At 43.7% G+C, this 18,209-nt stretch overlaps 1 protein-coding gene and 1 long non-coding RNA gene across 3 annotated transcripts; both read right to left on the bottom strand.

Moving 5' to 3' along the window:
- Positions 1 to 697: 697 nt before the first annotated feature.
- On the bottom strand, positions 698 to 8,926 carry LOC119138679 (SAP30 binding protein). Of its 2 annotated transcripts, XR_005101179.1 has the most exons (11): positions 8,772 to 8,926; positions 8,076 to 8,200; positions 7,661 to 7,711; positions 5,531 to 5,570; positions 3,626 to 3,714; positions 2,139 to 2,230; positions 1,950 to 2,062; positions 1,821 to 1,879; positions 1,333 to 1,432; positions 983 to 1,257; positions 698 to 817 (listed from the first exon to the last, which is right to left on the bottom strand). XR_005101179.1 is itself a non-coding variant. In XM_037278983.1 (10 exons), the coding sequence occupies exons 1-10, from the start codon at positions 8,866 to 8,868 to the stop codon at positions 1,076 to 1,078; spliced, it is 948 nt and encodes a 315-aa protein (XP_037134878.1). In that variant the 5' UTR covers positions 8,869 to 8,926; the 3' UTR covers positions 698 to 1,075. The 2 variants fall into 2 exon arrangements, 1 of the variants encoding a protein (XP_037134878.1); XM_037278983.1 differs by having other exon boundaries at positions 698 to 1,257.
- A 6,098-nt stretch (positions 8,927 to 15,024) lies between these two features.
- On the bottom strand, positions 15,025 to 17,753 carry LOC119138743. The gene is made up of 4 exons (XR_005101192.1): positions 17,385 to 17,753; positions 15,572 to 15,731; positions 15,243 to 15,322; positions 15,025 to 15,150 (listed from the first exon to the last, which is right to left on the bottom strand). It is a non-coding gene; the product is annotated as an uncharacterized LOC119138743 (long non-coding RNA).
- Between the last annotated feature and the right edge of the window lie 456 nt (positions 17,754 to 18,209).

Here is an 18,209-nt window from a genome sequence, read left to right as displayed (position 1 = left end):
AGTGGCATTTTTAGTGTTTTTTGAGAGGAAAAGAGAAAAAAAAAAAAAAAAAAAAGAGTGCTGGGAATTTCCTTTGAATACATTCAACATAAAATTTGTATTTGGACTGGTTGCGGTAAAGCAGGGGTGAGGTCGTGGCCCCGAATCAAATTTTGCTTTGTGCCCAATCGCTTGGCATTGAAATAAATGCATCTAATTAGCACAAGTGTCGGTCGGATTGGCTGTACTTCCCCAGCACGTGCTGCCGTTTGTTTTGCCCCTGTGACTAAGCTTCCGACCTGCATGTGTTTTGGACGCTAACCGGTAACCACTAGCGTGACATCTGAATCTTATCAGTTTAATCATTTCAGTTATATAACCGTGCACGCTCCTAAAAGAACATTACACTAACAACCAGAGGTGACTTTAGTTGCATCCATTTTAATGCTACCATAAAAATGGCAACATGATGCAAGGAGAAAAAGTACAGTGCTAAGTGGTATATTATATCATGAAAAATATGTATTGCTCATCTAGAATAGAATGATATTTAAGGTGACTCACACCCGAGTGGCCCCTTCTGCGCATGGACCTCGATGAAGACGATCATCGAGGGGTCAGAGGCTGTACACTCCACCTGGAACAGATGTAACTTTCGGAGGTTCTTCTATTTTCAATATAATGTAATAATATACGTATATGACAATCACAAGAGGGATTCCGCTGAAAATATCTGATCCATTTATTCATCTATCAGAAACACGTCCAGTATTTACAAGAGTAGAAAAAAGAAAAAAAAACATGTCCTCAAAATGCCTTTTAGCTTTAAGAGGGACGCCGCCGGCCGCATCGGAACATGATGCCCAATTTCTCATTTACACTTGAGCTTCTTAATCCACTTTTTTCATCTCACTGACTGCTGCCAACATGCTAAAAACCAAAATGATGACTTGCAGCAAAAGAATGAAGAGTTATGCTGAGTATAGTTCCCATGAAAAAGCGCAGTTTTCAATCCCAGAGAAAGAAGTCTGTGTGTGTGTGTGTGTGTGTGCACCCCATTGGGAGCAGCCCACTTGCCATCACCTGCAAAGGCGCTTCACTGTTTGGCTTTCTTAACTATGGTGCCCACCGCAGATATGACGGTGGTCTTGGTGCCGCTGGCCGTGGTGGTCACGGACACCACGGCCGGCAAGGTGGACGTGGTGGTGGTGATGAGCGTGGGCTGGGCCAACGTGACTGGGATGGCCGAGTCCCACTTGCTCTTCCGCTTCTGAGCATCTGTTGGGACAAGTCAGTGGCAGTGCTTTCTTTTCTACCGCTACCGTGTTGGCAAAATGAAATGTGTTTGTTCACCTGTGGATGTGGAGGTGGTGGTGCTGCTACTGCTGTTTGCGGTTGACGCTGACGTGTTGGATGGGTTGGTGCCTTTCTTTGTACCCGTGACAAACTCGATCTGGACAAACGCAAATCCGCGATTAGCACATTTGAATGATGTGGCTGATGTTTGATTTGAAGCATTGGAATGTCCAGCTCCTGACTCCGCGCAATTGCAAAAGATCTTGCTTCAGGGTATGAGATGCATTGAACCAACTTTCACATTCCAATTTTGTTCTTCACACATTTTGGATTGAAACATGCATACCACATTACACAGACAACAGAAGAGCGTCGCTCAAGCAGGGCAGGCACTACATGTTCTTTCTAGTCCGCCTTCCTGACTAATATGCAGCTGCTGGAATGGTACTGATGACAGCATTATGTGTCAATGAAGGCTCTCCCTGTGCAGACTTTATTAAGGCTTAGATCTTGACGGTCTATGCTGGCCTGTTTTTAAGGCTCACCTTGGTCCGCTCCTTTTTGGCTTTTTCCAGCTTGTCCATCTCCACTTTCTGCGCTTTCGCTAAAAATGAGTCGAATGCATTAGTATGCATCGGTAATCACGGCGAGATCCCCAAAGAGGACAAACATACCGAGAGCTTCGTAGTAGGAGTCCTCTGACCAGCCGTGAGGATCAAACATATCTTTTGGGTAGTTGGTGCCCAGTTCGTCTATACTGCAGAATTGAATGAGCTTCTCGTAGATACTAGACAGCATTTCAAAAAAAAATTGAAACCTAAAAGACAATTCATTTCATTTAAAGTAGTGAAAATTATCCATACCTTGGGTTCCTGAATTCTTTCTTCTTCTGAATGTGGCTGTTGGTGTCAAAATCTCCATGGAGCTTTCTTTCGTAGAGCTTGTGGATCTTCTCCTGTTACGACAAACAAACAAAAATATTTCTTTGGCACAAAATTACTTTTGGGTAAAAAAAAGGTTTCAATGAAAATGGTGCATTGCGTATTCATGTTTATGAATCGTTTTTTTTTTTACTATAAGGCCAATTTTGCGGTGGCAATCGTCTCCCTCCCTCATTCATTGGAGGTCTTTTGGCATTCTCTATTGAGGGGGAAAAAGGGCATGGCAAGTGAAAACAAGTCCAAAGCTTTTCCAATTATCTTTACAGCAAAAAAAAAAATGTTGCCAGAATTATCCGTCTGTCAAGCAGCCAGGAAATCATGTGCTGCCAGATAAGAACCTCAGCATGAAATTTGAAGCAATTTTGAAGGTTTATGACTATAATTGTTGCAGTCCGTCGAAGGTGAGGGAGGCATTTCCCAGGAATTATGAGTCACTCTCTTATCTCTTATCTCAACCAGTAGATATCTGAAATCCGACCAAGCAACCAAGAATGATTTCCCTTGCAATTTCACAGGAATGATTGGAAAAGATATCTGGGAAGTGCTCATAGCGGATCGATTCTTGCGATTGCGAAATAGAGAAATAAAGAATAAAACAATTTCACTATTTGGGTATGCGTAGCCCGAGGCCACGGCTACCTAGGCGCGACCGGTTGGCCGAGGGAGTGCAAGCAAGCGGGTTGCTTGCGGGTTGAGCTGTTCGCTTACTAACTTCACCTTTTGTGTCCGGACATGCCTCTGTGCCTTATGAAACAAATTTATGGAGACACCAGAATTTCAGCCCAGAGGCAAATTGAGATGTTAAGGTTTTAGCTGACTCTGCCAACACACCAATGACGAGTTAAATGGCAAGTCTGACCAATAGGGCATATTACAATTTGTACATCAACGCTAGTCTGTGGGTGAGGAGCAGTGGAAGACACACAGAGCTATAAATCACAGGTGAAGAATGCAGAAAACCCTTTGAGCTTTTCAAGCCATTGTCAATTTCCTCACACGTCTTGGCATTTAGCTACTGGCCTATTTGGAATTCTTGACATCTGGGTCGTTGCAGCCGCTCTCCCCGTCCGTCCGTCCGTCCGTCCGTCCCTTTCAGGGATATCAACCCAATGAGATCAAACCAAAGTCAAGTAGAATTGGAAGTCATTTCCATCAATTCTTAAGAGCTTTGTTTTTATTTTCAACACCAAACTGTTGCATAAGAGGCATGTGTTGACTGCTGCCTCAGCAGCCAAAGCCAAGTATTCAGCTTTGAACAGGACACTTTTACGACTTGCAACCTGTGAGGTGAAACTATTCCTGCAGGCTGATGATGATGATCTCAGACTTACTTGGGTATTGGTTCAACATAAGTTGGGTCATGTTTGAATAAAGATGGCAGGGAGGGAAGCAATGCGATCAACGTCTACCTGTAGTTGGATGGAGCAGCGTCCCGGGGGCTCGGGTGGAATTCGGATCTCATCAGGTGACATGTTTCGCACCTTCTCTGAGAAGAGAGCTGTGGAGAAGTCCGAAAAATAACATGAGCCCAATTCTAAAAAAAAATGCTTCAGGAAGTAAATGCTGGTGACAGTTTTGTTTGACATGATGGAGTTTAAAGTGGACTCCTTTGCTACCTCCATCATTCCCTTAGGAACCATCATGTTTTGCTTTTCGCAGCGTGTTCTCCTGAAGCCAGACATTCCACTGTCACACTATCTCAAAAGCCTACACGTGTTTTTTGGTGCCTGTCACATTCTGAGTGTCTTTTGCAAACGTTGTGTTGTGTACGAGTGCAAAAGCACTTCATGCAAGACAAGTTACAACTTGATTGGACGTCGGAGGATCATTTACTCAGGTAGCTGACTGCATGCTTGGGAATGTTACCGTCAATCAAGCGTGACGGATTCTGTGTTTATTATTATTATTTTGTAATTTGCTACGACACAGGAGAAAAAACAAATCTCCGAATTGATTCTGTAAAACCTATTGGCAAAGATTCTCGGTTCACATTTTAAAAAGACGAATTGGACCATTCGATCCAATGGGAAAATGAAGTTTCAAATTTGCTTCATGAACCAGTTGTATTTTTTTAGAAGCACACTCCGTGATAGAGCAAATCAAGCAGCATGCCTGTTCAACTCTCAATGGTCCGATTTATTAGATGTTGCACTGTGCCAAAGTTGAACTTTGTTCTTCGACATGCAGAAGGGACGACGGCCTTTGCATACTTTCCAGGCCCCTATCCCGGTTAGCGTGGTCTACTGCTCAAGCGTGACTCCAGACTCCCTCGGATCAGTACAGACTTGCCACCGCTGTCTCGCCGTTGCATTCGGTAAACTCGCCCACTTGGCAATTGGGTAGTCTTGCACACGCTGTCATCCACAATGTAATATTGTAGCATTGTGGTGTTACTTCATTTGAAAGGATTCCAAGAAATTGTGAGAATCAAGCACACGTCTGTGTGTAAAAAATAGCCACACAATCCATATGGCTAGAAAACAGCTTGAAAATGCAGCATCCGTTTGACAACAGCCATCTGTTTTGCTCGAAAACAGAAAGTCAAAATCTGCGCCCTGCGGGTCTCTTTGGACAGCGGCACAATGCACGGCCCTTCAGCGACTAGACAAAGAGCTGTCTTCAGCCTGCTGACAGGAGGCGGGCGGGCGGGCGAGCGAGCGCACTGTGACATTTACTGTCGGAGGAGCCGAGCTGAGCTGAGCGCCGCTGCCGGAATGCCAAGTGTCCAGTTATGAGTCACGCTCAGACCCCCACGGAACAGTCACAAAATTTCCTCTTGTTGATCAGTCAAATGAGGCTTTTGCGTCATGTTTTTTTTCTTTTTTGGGATTAGTCAGCGCTTGAGTCTTGTTGCCTCCAGTTAAAAGAAAGGTGGAGTTAATGATAGCCTTAAGCACCAGGCCAGAATCAACAAATAGCTGAGTGGGAACGCTGTGTGCTCTATGCAGGGTGAATAAAATACCACTCCTTGTATCACTCATTTCCTGCCTGATATCACACACACACACACCTGCACGGGTCAGTGATTACTCACTAAGCGTTGCCAACTCCTGTGTTAGACCTTCATGACCCATCTTTCAAAGGGCGGACAAAGAGCCTTTCACAACTCAATATGAGTCCAGTTAGTGTTTCACACGTTGACAGCACCCAAATGTCACTGAAACGATTGGGGTGTTTTTTTCATTTTGTTTTTAGATGTGGTTTAGAATTGTATTGCGTAGTTCTGTTCCCCCATTTTGAGAACAGTTTCTACAGTGCACAATTTTTTCGTTTGTTCCAGACAAAAACAAAATCTGCAAAATCTTTACACTTACCAACAAGCTCATTCGGATCTTTAGTTTCCACGTCTGGTCCCTGTGGGGGAAAAGCAAAGGAAGACAAACACATTTCACTTCATGAGCTCTGCAATGGAGCTTCTAAAATGGCGGTTGGGCAGAACAACGGAACCTTCAAAGGTTCTCTCCTAATTGAAGCAGACACTTTTTTTTTTTTAAATGAAAAAGCAGTTCAGGAAATCGATGGCTGGATGGATGAAATATTTAGTTTGGAAACCTCTAAAGTATGCTGCATATTGTGCCAACATTGACTGCATAACAGGTTGAGCACAAAGAAACAGTGCTGTTATTCACGGGCATCACGTTATCACTTAGCAACTGCGCGGGTACATCAAAGTATTGTTCCGCCTGTGGCCAACTCGCATGGCCTGACACGAGGGTGGCAAACACAAACGTGCAAGCTCAGCAAACGTGTGGCGATGATCAACTTCATGGCACCTGACGGAGCCTCTTTCAAAACGTGACCAGTCAATTTGTTGTGATTTTTTTTCTTCTTCGAAATCTACGAATACACAACTGTTGGTAAATGGGATGATCAGATTGGTGATCGGTCATAGCAATTTTGAAAGTGCTGAGATTGAAACTGACTTGCCCAATAAGAGCTCCAAAAGCAGCTTTTTTTTCCCCAGACACCCTCAACAATTAAGTTCTTGCAGTGTGCTCTGCAGAATTGCAAAGTCATGACACAAATAATTTGTGGTTATAATAACATTTCTGGTTTATGATAATTTATGGTCCTCTAATTAAAATCCATTACTGCAATTGGCTGGCAACCATTCCAGAGTGTACCTGGGCCTTTAGCCCAAAGTTAGCTGGGATAGGCTCCAGATCACCTGCAGCCCTAACAGGGGGGGAAAAAAATGGATGGATGGATGGCTTCTACACTTTAAATGCAGAAATGTTGACCCCGTCGTTTCCTGGAACAAGAGCATCGACGAGGTGGCAAGATGAAGACTTCACCTGCACACTGACTGTTACTTCTGAAGTATGAAACAGCATGAAAAAAAAAACCCCACGGTCATTTAAATTCAGCAAAACTGCAACAAACCATGAATAATTGTTTTCCCATTTAAAAAGAAAGTCAGAGATGAAAAGGTTGATCAATAAACACAGATACCATTTCAAATGGTTTCAAGGTGGAATATTGTTAATACCGTAATTCGCATCGGCCGTGCGTCGTTAATCGCTGCAGAATTGAGCAAAGTAGAGCGCAAAGGCCTTAAAGTGTGACGACATTAGCTGCGCTTAAACAATGGTCCGCTTCTGATGACATCAACACTGATTATCCTTCCTGACCTTCCTACCTAAAGTAAGCCACAGCTAAGAACATCAAGTAATCAAGGAATAATAAAAGTGGAAACTGTGCTTGGATGCTAACCTACAATTATTCTGATATTTTGACTTCCCTTCCGAGGGAATGCTGACCAACTTGTCGGTCATACTGAGTGAGAAATCTCCTCATGGCACATGGAATTTCAATATTGTAATAATGGCTGTCTTTTCTCATATTGAGGCCAAAGAAGTTACAATACATTACATTGTCTTCTATTTGCATACATGAAATAATGGGTTTACCATCATAAACACGCGTCCTTCTGTAGATTTTGAAGTGCAGCATCAATCTAGTAAGTCAGTGGTTCTTAACCGGGGGTGCGAGAATGCTTCCTAGGGGGTGCGAGGATACCCTGGGGGAAATTTAAAATTTTTCGGGCATAATGGTCGGGTAACCGAAAAAAGTGAAAAATTCTGGAAATCAAGAAGTCATTGTGTTAATTGGCATTAGGGATAATGCTAATGAAGCCTTACTTTATAGCTGTAAAGTAAACCAATTATTATTCTAATAATTATTTAGGGTTAGGGGTGCGAGAACTGGTTGGTGAATTGAATGGGGTGCGAACAAGGAAAAAGGTTAAGAACCACTGATCTAAGTGGAGACCACTATTTGAAGCTATAAAGCTTAGGAAGCCCAACAGCACCACCTAGTGAGCAAATATATATTACGTGCGAGTGCCCACTCAAGCCCCTTCTCACTTTTGGGTTAGATAGATATTAGTAATGATTCAACTAGGTATGACCTTATAAATTTAATTCAGTCCTGTGCTCAAATACCTCAACTTCATCTGCGTCCCTTCCCTCCTCAGACTCGTCATTGGTCATTCCCTATAAAAACAAAAATGCAATCCTTAATGATCCGACGGTGAACGAGAGGGCAGAAGGGTAACAGAGCGATGACCTAATGATTCTAGATTGAGACCAGTTACGGCGGGCGCCAAGGTGCCGTGGTTTCTCAACGATACGCCTAAAAATGCAAAACAAAACAAAAAGGTTGCGCAGATGCGACCAGCCTTTCAAGGGGGGGGAGAGATGAAACTTCCATCAGGGAGTGACAACACTGACAATAGAGCGAGGCCACAAAGGGTTGGGAGAAAAATATGTTGCAGTTTGAGCAGAGCACTGACTCCTAAAATGGGCAACAGGATCGATTTGACGAAGCAGACAGCCATTTCAGAAGTCAAATATTTACCGAGTTACTCTCTCTGCTGTCTTCATTTTCAGATTCCTTTTGGACAGCAGCATCCTCAGTTCGAATGAGGTCCTCATCGCTGTAGCCAAACACAAGCCCTCCTGCTCCCGTGTGCTCCTCCTCTTCTGATGAACAGGAACAAACAACCAGTTAGAAGAGGAAGCTTTTCAGTTGGACACCAAACAGACCTGTTCACATAAGCAGCATCAATTGAAAAGCAACGTATGGCTGTCATTATGCCTTGCACTGTTACAAAAACGAAAAGGGGGACAATCATATCGATCTTCGTTGTGTTTTGTTTGGAATTTATTTCTGATAGTCACTTTAAAACGATACAATTGATTTGTTCAATATTTCTGACAGATGCTACGTTGTTTCGCTACGTCACAAATTTGCAGTACGTTAGATTTACGCAACGTAATGACGTCAACAGTGCGCCCAAGTGGGCTTCATTAATTCTACATGACGAATTAATACGTGAACGATACAATCCAGATTTTAAACATCTCTACATTGCAATAATGGAGTAGGGAATAAGTGTATGATTCCGAACACAACAATACAACGCAACATCTTCTGAAACGCATTGGCGGTTAGCAAGTGGCTAATTTAGCGACCACATGAAGCATATGATCTAACGACAGAATACAATGTGGTAGCCCTTTATTTGACACAATCCCATTTGTCTCTACCTACCTGTCTCTTCTGGTTCAGGATCAGAGTCGTCGGGTTCCGAATCGTCCCCATAGTCCGCCAAAGAGGAAAGGAGAGCACTCTTCTTCGCACTCGCCATAGTTTCGTGAATGGAGCTTCACCTCCGGGCGCAGAAAATCAACGTCATCACCAGGCTATGACGTAAGAGCCAATAAACACTGGGAAATGGAGTTTAACGGGGACTACTCAATTTCAACGCCAATTGACTGTTTTGTCGTTAGAATGAGACAAAATATGCATAGCCAAGTGAATCAACGGATCTCGCAGATTACATTTCAATGGGAAAAAAGTTTAACCGTTGTAAAATGAAGACAATAATAAACAGAAGTCAAATTTATTCCGTGGAAATGTTCAAATGACATCATTTTTTTTGCAAAGTTGCCATGAAAAAAAAAAGCCTTCGTTCAAATTCCACAATATTCCTCCAGATGTCTCTGATATGTCTAGATCACGTCACATTTGAGCTTTCTCTGCTGCTGCCAGTTCTTCTTCCTCGGAGTCTCCTCTCCTGTGGCTGGGCTGCAGCAGCATCCGTACAACAGAGCAAAGATGATCAGAGATAGCGCTCCCAGCACAAACACCACCATGACCACGAAACCTCCCAGCGCCCATGGCTCTTGATTCAAACGCAAGAGGAACCATTCTATCCAGTCGTCCGGTTGATGCTGTCCTGGTACGCTGCACAAAGTGATAAAGCCTCAGTTGACAAAGAATCAGGGTCTTTTGAGAGAAGCGCATACCGGCGTACTGTAAAGGCAGAGCCAAATGATAGCAAACGATTTTTGCATTGTATTGCATTGCTCGTCGTTATACATTCCAACCCGCCATTGTCACCAAACACATTCCAGTTCAAAAACTCACCTCTCCACAGCCATGTCCTGCTAAATGGTTCTCTCACAGCTCAGTGAGTTTGAACAAAGTGCGACCATAGCTTATGTCAATAGGGAGTTTAGAGCGAGACCCTCGTCATCCAGCAGCTGGAGCAGTCCAAGCCTGCTCTAAAACGATGGAAATAGCCACAAAATGGTACGCTTTCCTAACTCAGCGTGTATGCAGAGAACAAGTAGGCCTCAAGCCTTTCCAACATACGCAACAAAGGTTAATGTTTACCCAAAATATTGAGCGGTTAAGACAAAGAGGAAGGTGATAATAAACTATGACTTGGCTGTGTTTAGTGAATCCATATTGACAATAGAATAGAATATCGATATAAATATATATATATATATAGCAAATAGTACAATACCCTAGATTTTCATCATAGTTTATTCATAGAAAATTAGCAGGAAAAAACATGCGCTCTCTAACATGCTCTTATAAAATATAGTACAAGAATAAGTATAGCAGTTATGACATTTCTCGCATTGAGACATCATGTACACTTTAATACTGTAGTATAATACAACAAAACACAGAATAACATCAAGGATATTCGGATTGAATTTGAGTCTTGATCATTTCTGATGACGCATATGTGATGGCATTCCCGAAAGATCTCCAAAAATAGAGGAAAGAATATAAAATCCTTGCTCCATGTTGGTAATTTGGGAAAGGATTTGTCCTTTTTTTGATCTTCAAATGGCCTGGTGCGGTTCCACCCTGGAGGTTTGATAATTTGACTCGGCACAACAGCAGCACTGAAGGCAAGGGACCATCATCAAGCTAACGAACGTGACTGGGAAAAGAGAAAAGCCACAATATTAAGGACACCCAGAAGTCATAGAATACATGCAGTCAGTCACACTTCAAGTTGACTTACTGACAAAGAGGAGGATCACGCAGAAGCCTCCAATTTCAAGTGAAGTGGCTTCTGACAGATGCTGAAGCTTCTCAAGCACCTTCATGATGTCTCCATCCTCCAGAGCCATCCTTGTACCCACAGAGGAGATCTGCTCAAAATGCTCTTTTGGGATGGGGAAGATCGCACTTTGCTGGCTAAAGTGAAATGGAAAAGAAACAGTAAGGGTTAGTTAGTGGCTCTAAAAGCAACATTTTATTTTCATGGACGACTCCACCCTTAACCACTCACGGTCTAACTACGTTACAATTATATCCTCCTCTGAAATGATCTTCCAAGCCTGAAAAGAACATTTGCCTTTTACCCTTTTGATAAAGACTGCTCACTTATTCATATTTGCCACCTAAACCTGTTTATCAAGACTGTATGAGAAGCCACAGAAAAGAAAACTAACCCTAACGGTGGGTGTGCATTTGGAGCTATAAACCGGATGGTCTATTTCAAGCCTGCTAGGGCAAGATAAATGCCTGTCATTATCACTGGAGCGGCTGTGTGTGTGTGTGTGTGTGTGTGTGGATTGCTAAAATGCAGCTCTTCTACCACAGAGCAAGATCTATTTTGCATATCATTTTCGGTGACAGAACGTTCAAGTTCATATGTTAAGTTAACAATGACAGTGATCATATCAATAGAAATGTGCACCAACTTTGGCTACATCTCCAAATCAAGCTCAACAAATGAGTCACTTTTCAGATCAATCAAACAGCAAAAATGACATTCAACATCCTCACTGTGCTAGTCCTCGCAAGCACTTCATGTGCTCTGCACCCGCTTCTGCACGTTTGCAAAACACTACGGGAGGGAGGGAGGGAGGTAATGTCTGTCAAACGGACTTGTTGCATGCACTGTGCAGTAGTTAACGTGCTCATTGGAGTTTCAGCTTCACGTGGAACTATGCTCGAGTGACGTTTGGGACATTTGTGTGTGTTACGAATGCTTGTCGTCATCCAGCACCTACGTGCACTTGATGGCATCATTTTCATGACGAAAACACTCGGAGCGATTTTGCAAAGGCGGAATCCCATTGGCTGCCATACGTGTCAATCAAACGTACTCCTGCCTCCATGACAGAAAATGATCCGATTCAACAAACACATCAAGTCGTTTGGACATTTGGAAGTAAGTAAAAGTGGAGGAGGAGGTCCTGTGCATTGCTAAATCTCAAAATATGTTTGACAATATCCAACTTTATTCCCCCCGATTTATATTTTGTACATTTGTATATTTTGTCTTTTCACTCTTAGTTGTCAATATTGAAGATATTATTTCATCTTAAAACGGTATATTTTTCAATGAAACTACACGGCTTCATTTTGACAATATATGTCAATGACATCAATGTGCCACTTTTCAGTACGACCCAGAGCAAACCACCAGAGTCGTGTCGTCAGCAAACTTGACGAGCTGGGTCTCAGTACCTGCCTCTGCAACTGGCTACTGGACTTCCTCTGTCAGAGGCCACAGGTGGTACGTGTTGGCGACAAGATCTCCGCAAGCAGCATCACGCTGAGCACAGGGCCCCCCCCCCCAAGGCTGCGTGCTCAGTCCGCTGCTCTTCACCCTCCTGACGCATGACTGCGCTGCCACCTGCAGCGGCAACCGCATAGTGAAGTTTGCTGACGACACGACTCCGGTGGGTCTCATCACCAAGGGAGACGAGACTCGATACAGGCTGGAGGTTGACCTTCTGACCGCGTGGTGCAGGGACAACAACCTCCTGCTGAACGTCGACAAGACCAAGGAGATTGTTGTTGACTTCCGGAAGGGTCACGCCCAACACCTGCCGCTGACCATCGACGGTGCTGTGGTGTTAAATTAGGGTGAACAGACGTCCTCTTTTTTCCAGGCTTTTGACTCGATAGTTTATGAAGCGGTTCATGTAATGACGCCAAGCTACCACAAGACGGCAGTGCCCCCATTCACATGTATGTAACCCAGCGTCAAATGAACGTCAATTTTTCCTTTTCGACCAGTCGTCCGCTATGTACACTACACTTCCCAAAAGAAAAGCCGATTCACCCCCCCAAAAATGGCAGAATGGTTTATAACTTTAGCCGGTGACCGGGAGACTATGGTTCGAGCCCCACACGAAGCATTCTTTAAGCTAAAGTTTGATTAGTGTAAGACTCGAACTCGGTTCTCACGAACATAAGGCAAAACTCTTACTGACTACACTATGAAGCATTGCGCTAAGGTGAGGGAATTTGATAAAATTATCTACTTTTGAGAAAGTTGGAATTTTACAGTACACTACCAAAATAAAAAGGCAGATTCTCGCCGGCCAAATGGCATAATGGTTTATAACTTTAGCCGGTGTTCGGGAGACCATGGTTCGAGCCCCACATGAAGCAGTCTTTGAGCTAAAGTTGGATTAGTGCGAGACTCGAACTCGGTTCTCCCGAACATAAGGCAAAAGCTTTAATCACTACACCAATTGTTCTTCTGCATTATCGGGCTGATTTGGTAATTTTATCTAGTTCGTGAGACATATACTATGAATACATAAGAAAACTCAGGAAATTTCAACACCAAAATGGCTGAATGGTTCACGACTTGGGTCGGTGTCCAGCAGACCTCGGGTTCGAGACTTGCTCTTTGCCGCTTTTGCAAAGTAAATAGCGCGACATGTAAGATTCGAACCCGCCTCTCCTGAACCGAAGGTAAAAGCTTTAACCAGTCGGCCATTCGAGATCTTACACACCTGGGTTGAGTGTTTGTATTTGAAGGATACTCTGAACTTTTCCTGAAGATACCTTCATGATTTGTGATAATAGAAGCAAATCTCTCCACTTGTAACCACAGGCAATGGTCGAGGTGATGACACCTTTGCCTCCGAAGATTGCAATGCTGGTTCAAGACCCGAGCCCTCCAAAGACTTCACTTAGCGGTTTCTCGCTCGCTTTTCTGTTGAGCGCCTGCGTTTGAAAGTTTTTTTTTTTTTTTTCCCCTTCTTCTTTTAATGACGTCATCACAAAAAGAGTATAAAAGGCGTCAAGAACGCGCCGATCAGTCTTTCACTCTCCTCTGACAGCGAGCGCCACGCTGCTCTGGTCCACCTGCTGCGCCAGCCGCACTCCATTCCACAACTGACAAGGTGGATGTTCAATATTTGTTCATCTTTTTAAACTAACTGCTTTTTCTCTCTTTCAGCGTCAAGTTGCACTTTGGGAGTGTTTCCATCTTGCAAGCTAAAAAGTTTGCAGAAGCTAGCGTTAGCAGTTAGCGTCTTCAACGACCACCAAAACGCATTTCTTTGGCGTGCAACCAAACAATTGAAGCCTTTAACAGTGGGTAAGTACATGTACATTTTGAAAACTGAAGCACGCACCGTGTGGAAAGATGACTAACAGTTTTTGCACAAACATTTAGCAACGTCTGGACGACAGCGTCGTTTGGCCGAAGGTAAGTAGACGTGGCAGCGTTTGCATGAATCCACCAGAGAATGACTGAAACAGGTATTTCGATGCATTAGTGTTAATTTTCTACTTTCTGTCTGCAGGTGCAAACCCTCAAAACGAGCCCGTCATGGCCGACTGGCTTTGTGAGTTTTAAAGTCAACTCGTTCAATCGACTGCTTCTAATTGTCTTCTCATTTCTGTCCACAGGCCTGCATCTGGAACAGAGGAAGCAGATTGACTGGAAAATGGCAAAAATATTTTTATTAGCAAGGCATCTTGTCAAATTGATTAAAGCAAACATTTCTTTTTCTTTTGTCTGCAGGGTCCAAGATGGCCGCCTTGCAGTTCCCGCATGGCTTCATGAGACACTTGCAGGTCTACTCTTGCTCAATTTGCTTGTTAGGCTGAAAATGTAAAAGCAGAATGGTCGTAACGTTACCGTGTCTTTCAGACCAGCGAGCTGTGGTTGGAGAGACGTCCGGCGCTGCCCTCCATTCCTCACTGGTGAAAGAAACTTGCACGCGTCCAAATGTTTGACACGTCAAACATTTCACCTTGTTTTTCCTTTTGTCCACCAGGTGGGGCCAAAGGACCTAGTTTCTGCAGCATGGATTTACTGGTGAAGATCTACGAGGTTTTGAACCTGTGGCATCATCAACGTGCTGACAGGTGACAACTTATGACAAACTTGGCATTGTTTAAAAGCACTTAGGTGCTTTTTTTTATGCCTCTCTTCCTGCAGAGCACTTTCCAGTAAGGATGCAGTTGGAAAATCTGCCACCTGCTGGCCAAAGGTAAAAGCCCTCAAAACCATGCAGAGGTTCTTTAAGACTGCCTCCAATTTCAGATTTGACGCACAAATAAAATGTACTAAATAGCAGCTTGATGGGTCCCTTGTTTGTGTTGTGTGCAGGTGGCCACCCTGCAGAGTCTTTACAACATTTCAGGAACTCTGCCTGTGCACCAGCGACCGGCTGCTTCCAGTCTACAGTTAAAAATAAAACCAGTAAACTTAAATGGAGTTGGTGTGTCAATGTTCCTTTTTCTTTCCAGGCAGAGGTGACAAATCCTGGTCCACAAAGTGCAAAGCCTGCCACAGTTTGTCTTCAGCCACAACTACTCTGAGCTCGTTCACCTGGATCCGTGCTGCCTAAAGAGCCTGCTGCTGGTAAGAGAAGGAAAGTAAATAACATTTTAGCCAACATGTTTCAAAATTTGAATCCGTTTTTGTGTCCAGTGTGGAGCACCATCAAGTACCTGCTAGCAGCGGAAGCAGAGGACCAGAACAAAGCTACAGACCAGCAGCACTTCAGTTTCCTTGTTACTGCCTCAGCAACCTGAAAAGTGAGACACTTTAAATGCTCCTTATTGCACAATCTTATCTTTAGTCCAATAATTTTTTTCTCCTATTGTCTGACAGGCAGTAAGAAACAAAATCAACTTCCTGGGTCATGCAGCAAGGAATAAAATCTGCTCTCCTGGTCATTCAGCTTGCAAAACCCGGTGCCATGAACTCTACTTGTGCACTGGTATGTTTCATGTCAAAACCTTTTCTGCACAAAACGTTGACTTAGCTTTTTACTTACCTATCTCTTTTTGTCTCGGGTCCAGGCATGGAGTAACACTCATCCCACTGGCTGACCACTCGTCCCTCTGGCTGACCACTCGTCCCTCTGGCCGACCACTCCACCGCTCGGCAATGAGCAGATTGCCATCCAACTTGTTACTTTGTTGTGATTGTTTTCTCTGCAAAAGAAATAAAACTTTATTACAAATAACATACTTTCAACTCTTCATTTTAAAACTAAAAAATTTCTTTCCAGTTTATTTTTTTCAGATTTTTTTTCTGGTGCAATTTTTGAAAAGAGGGCGGAGCGTGACTGGAATACTGCTTCATGATTGGCTGAAAGCTCCAAAACTGGGTGGAGCTAGGAGAATAAAAGGCTGTGGTTGGTTGAAAAGTGGGCGTGGATATGCAAATGAGGGGGCTATGTGATTAGAAGTGGGCGTGGTTTCCTAAAAATGAAGCAATCTGATTGGCCAGATGTGCAAATGCTGCGTTCTGATTGGCTGTCAGAAAGTGGGCGTGGCTATGCAAATTTGGAGCCGAGCCGTGATTGGCTGGGCAGAGTTAGGAGGCGGGCAAAGTGGCACTGATTGGTTGGATTTGAAAAGGGCGAGCTTTCCTAAAAATGAAGCAATCTCATTGGTCAGATGTGCAAATGCTGCGTTCTGATTGGCTGTCGGGCGTGGCTATGCAAATTTGGAGCCGAGCCGTGATTGGCCAGGCTGAATTTGGGCAGAGTTAGGAGGCGGGCAAAGTGGCACTTCGGTTTTGGAAGGCTCTTTTCAGCTTGGAGTTGAGTGTTTGCCTTCAGCCACTGAACAGAGCCGTGTTTGACTGCTTCTCTCGGTCTCCACATGACTGAAAGTGACTGCAACTGTACAATTGCATCACTTTGACTCATGTGGAGACCGAGAGAAGCAGCAAAGACTTGGCTCTGTTGCAGTGACACTCACCTCAAGGCTGAAAACTTGTGTTTTCAAACAGTACTTTGCCAATGCAGTGACCACCAAGCACGAAAGACTTCAAATGAGCAAATTTGCTCAAAAATCACAAAGACTCGCATTCCACTTGAACAATTAATTCATTGAATAGAAAAGCAGTTTGAAAAGGCCCTGCCTGCATGGAAACAGATTAAGTGGTTGATGAGCTCAGGTATGATGTCACTTACTTCTCGTGGCAGGCACTAGGGGGAAGGTGAGCACATGCAAACAGTGCAAACATCTCTCACTGGGACAAAACCTAAGTGCCAGGTACTCCACAGTACCACCACCACATACTTTTGGACAAGTTTTTCCATGACACTGACGCAAACCAAGTTAGTTAAATATATGTTTCTGACTAACTTGGTTTGCATCAATGTCATCAAAAAACACATCCAGACGAGTGTGATGATGATGATGATATTGTGCAGTACCTGGCACTTAGGTTTTGTGAGAGATGTCAGCTGCTTGCATGTGCTCCCCTTCTCCCTGGTGTGCCATGACAATATGACATCACACATCAGCTCCTCAAACACATAACACTACCAACTAACATAACTTACACACAATTTTTTTTTAGATTTATATATATTTTTAATTTCAAGTCATTATTTGAAGAACAATGTGGTACGCTTTCCCTTTTCATGTGTGCCAACTATGAACAAAAATATACTTTTTAAGTTAAAATGCACGTAAATTTTTCAAAACTATACTTTTTACATTGACATGTAACTTTAACGATTGTAGAACAATTGTTTTGTTTATTTTTACTGTGGCCCAAATAATCAACAGGACAAGGTCCACCTTGCTAGTTACCAGAGGCATAATGCTACATGGAAAATGGGGAGGTACCTTTCGAGATATGGAGATAGACGACCAGCAGCCGACGTGGAGCCTCCAGTCTTCAAGTTTGGACGTGGCAAAACATAGAAAAACAACGTTCAAGTCGAACGCTTTCCTTGATAATCCATTGATTGACAGCCGAGTGAGTGCTGCTTGTGGGCGTGCTAGCTAACGCTCCACCTCTTGTTTCACGAGAGCTAGCGAGTTCCACTGACCTAACGACTAACAAATATTCTCCTTTCATGTCATTGTTTACATGTATGCATTTACATACATACAGCAAATCGAGAGCTTGGAAAAAGTTGACATGACTCATTCGAAAGCCCAAATGGTAACAACCTGAAGAGCTAGCTGCTCACTGAAGCGGAAGTGTACGGTAGCCGAGAAAGCTCAATTCAAGTCACCAAAAAGCGCGTCTCAGGCATCATGCAGAAAAGACACTCCCACATCATGCATATATGTGGTCATTTTTTTCCTACAAAGAAAATCCCGGACGATTTTTGAAATGCGTTTTTTTAAGGCTCAAAAGTAGAACATGTCCTGGTCACCGTACCTGTAAAACTTGTTACTCGTATGGCAAAAATAACATGGACCGTCTTTCTACTTCCCTATCTATGGTGTTGTCAAGGGCGACACCTGCAGGCTGAGTTGATAAGACCTTTTTCTTTTTTTGGTTTTGCGTCAATTTGGCTGTATGCCTGCCTGCCTGCCTGCCTGCCTGCCTGCCTGCCTGCCTGCCTGCCTGCCTGCCTGCCTGCCTGCCTGCCTGGCTGCCTGCCTGCCTGCCTGCCTGCCTGCCTGCCTGCCTGCCTGCCAGAGGTGCATCCTGCAGGC

Source organism: Syngnathus acus, chromosome 19 (genome assembly GCF_901709675.1).
Source record: "Syngnathus acus chromosome 19, fSynAcu1.2, whole genome shotgun sequence".
In the NCBI taxonomy this organism is placed as follows: Eukaryota; Metazoa; Chordata; class Actinopteri; order Syngnathiformes; family Syngnathidae; genus Syngnathus; species Syngnathus acus.
The sequence above is the reverse complement of the archived record's forward strand: the minus strand, read 5'-3'. Positions and strand labels throughout refer to the sequence as shown.

What these genes read in the sequence shown, in the direction of transcription:
- LOC119138679 (XM_037278983.1), bottom strand. Translation starts at nt 8,868, where the DNA reads ATGGCGAGTGCGAAGAAGAGTGCTCTCCTTTCCTCTTTGGCGGACTAT. An exon ending in AAAGAATTCAGGAACCCAAG is followed by an intron (nt 2,063 to 2,138) that starts GTATGGATAATT and finishes AATGCTGTCTAG; the next exon opens with TATCTACGAGAAGCTCATTC. An exon ending in CTCCTACTACGAAGCTCTCG is followed by an intron (nt 1,880 to 1,949) that starts GTATGTTTGTCC and finishes ACTCATTTTTAG; the next exon opens with CGAAAGCGCAGAAAGTGGAG.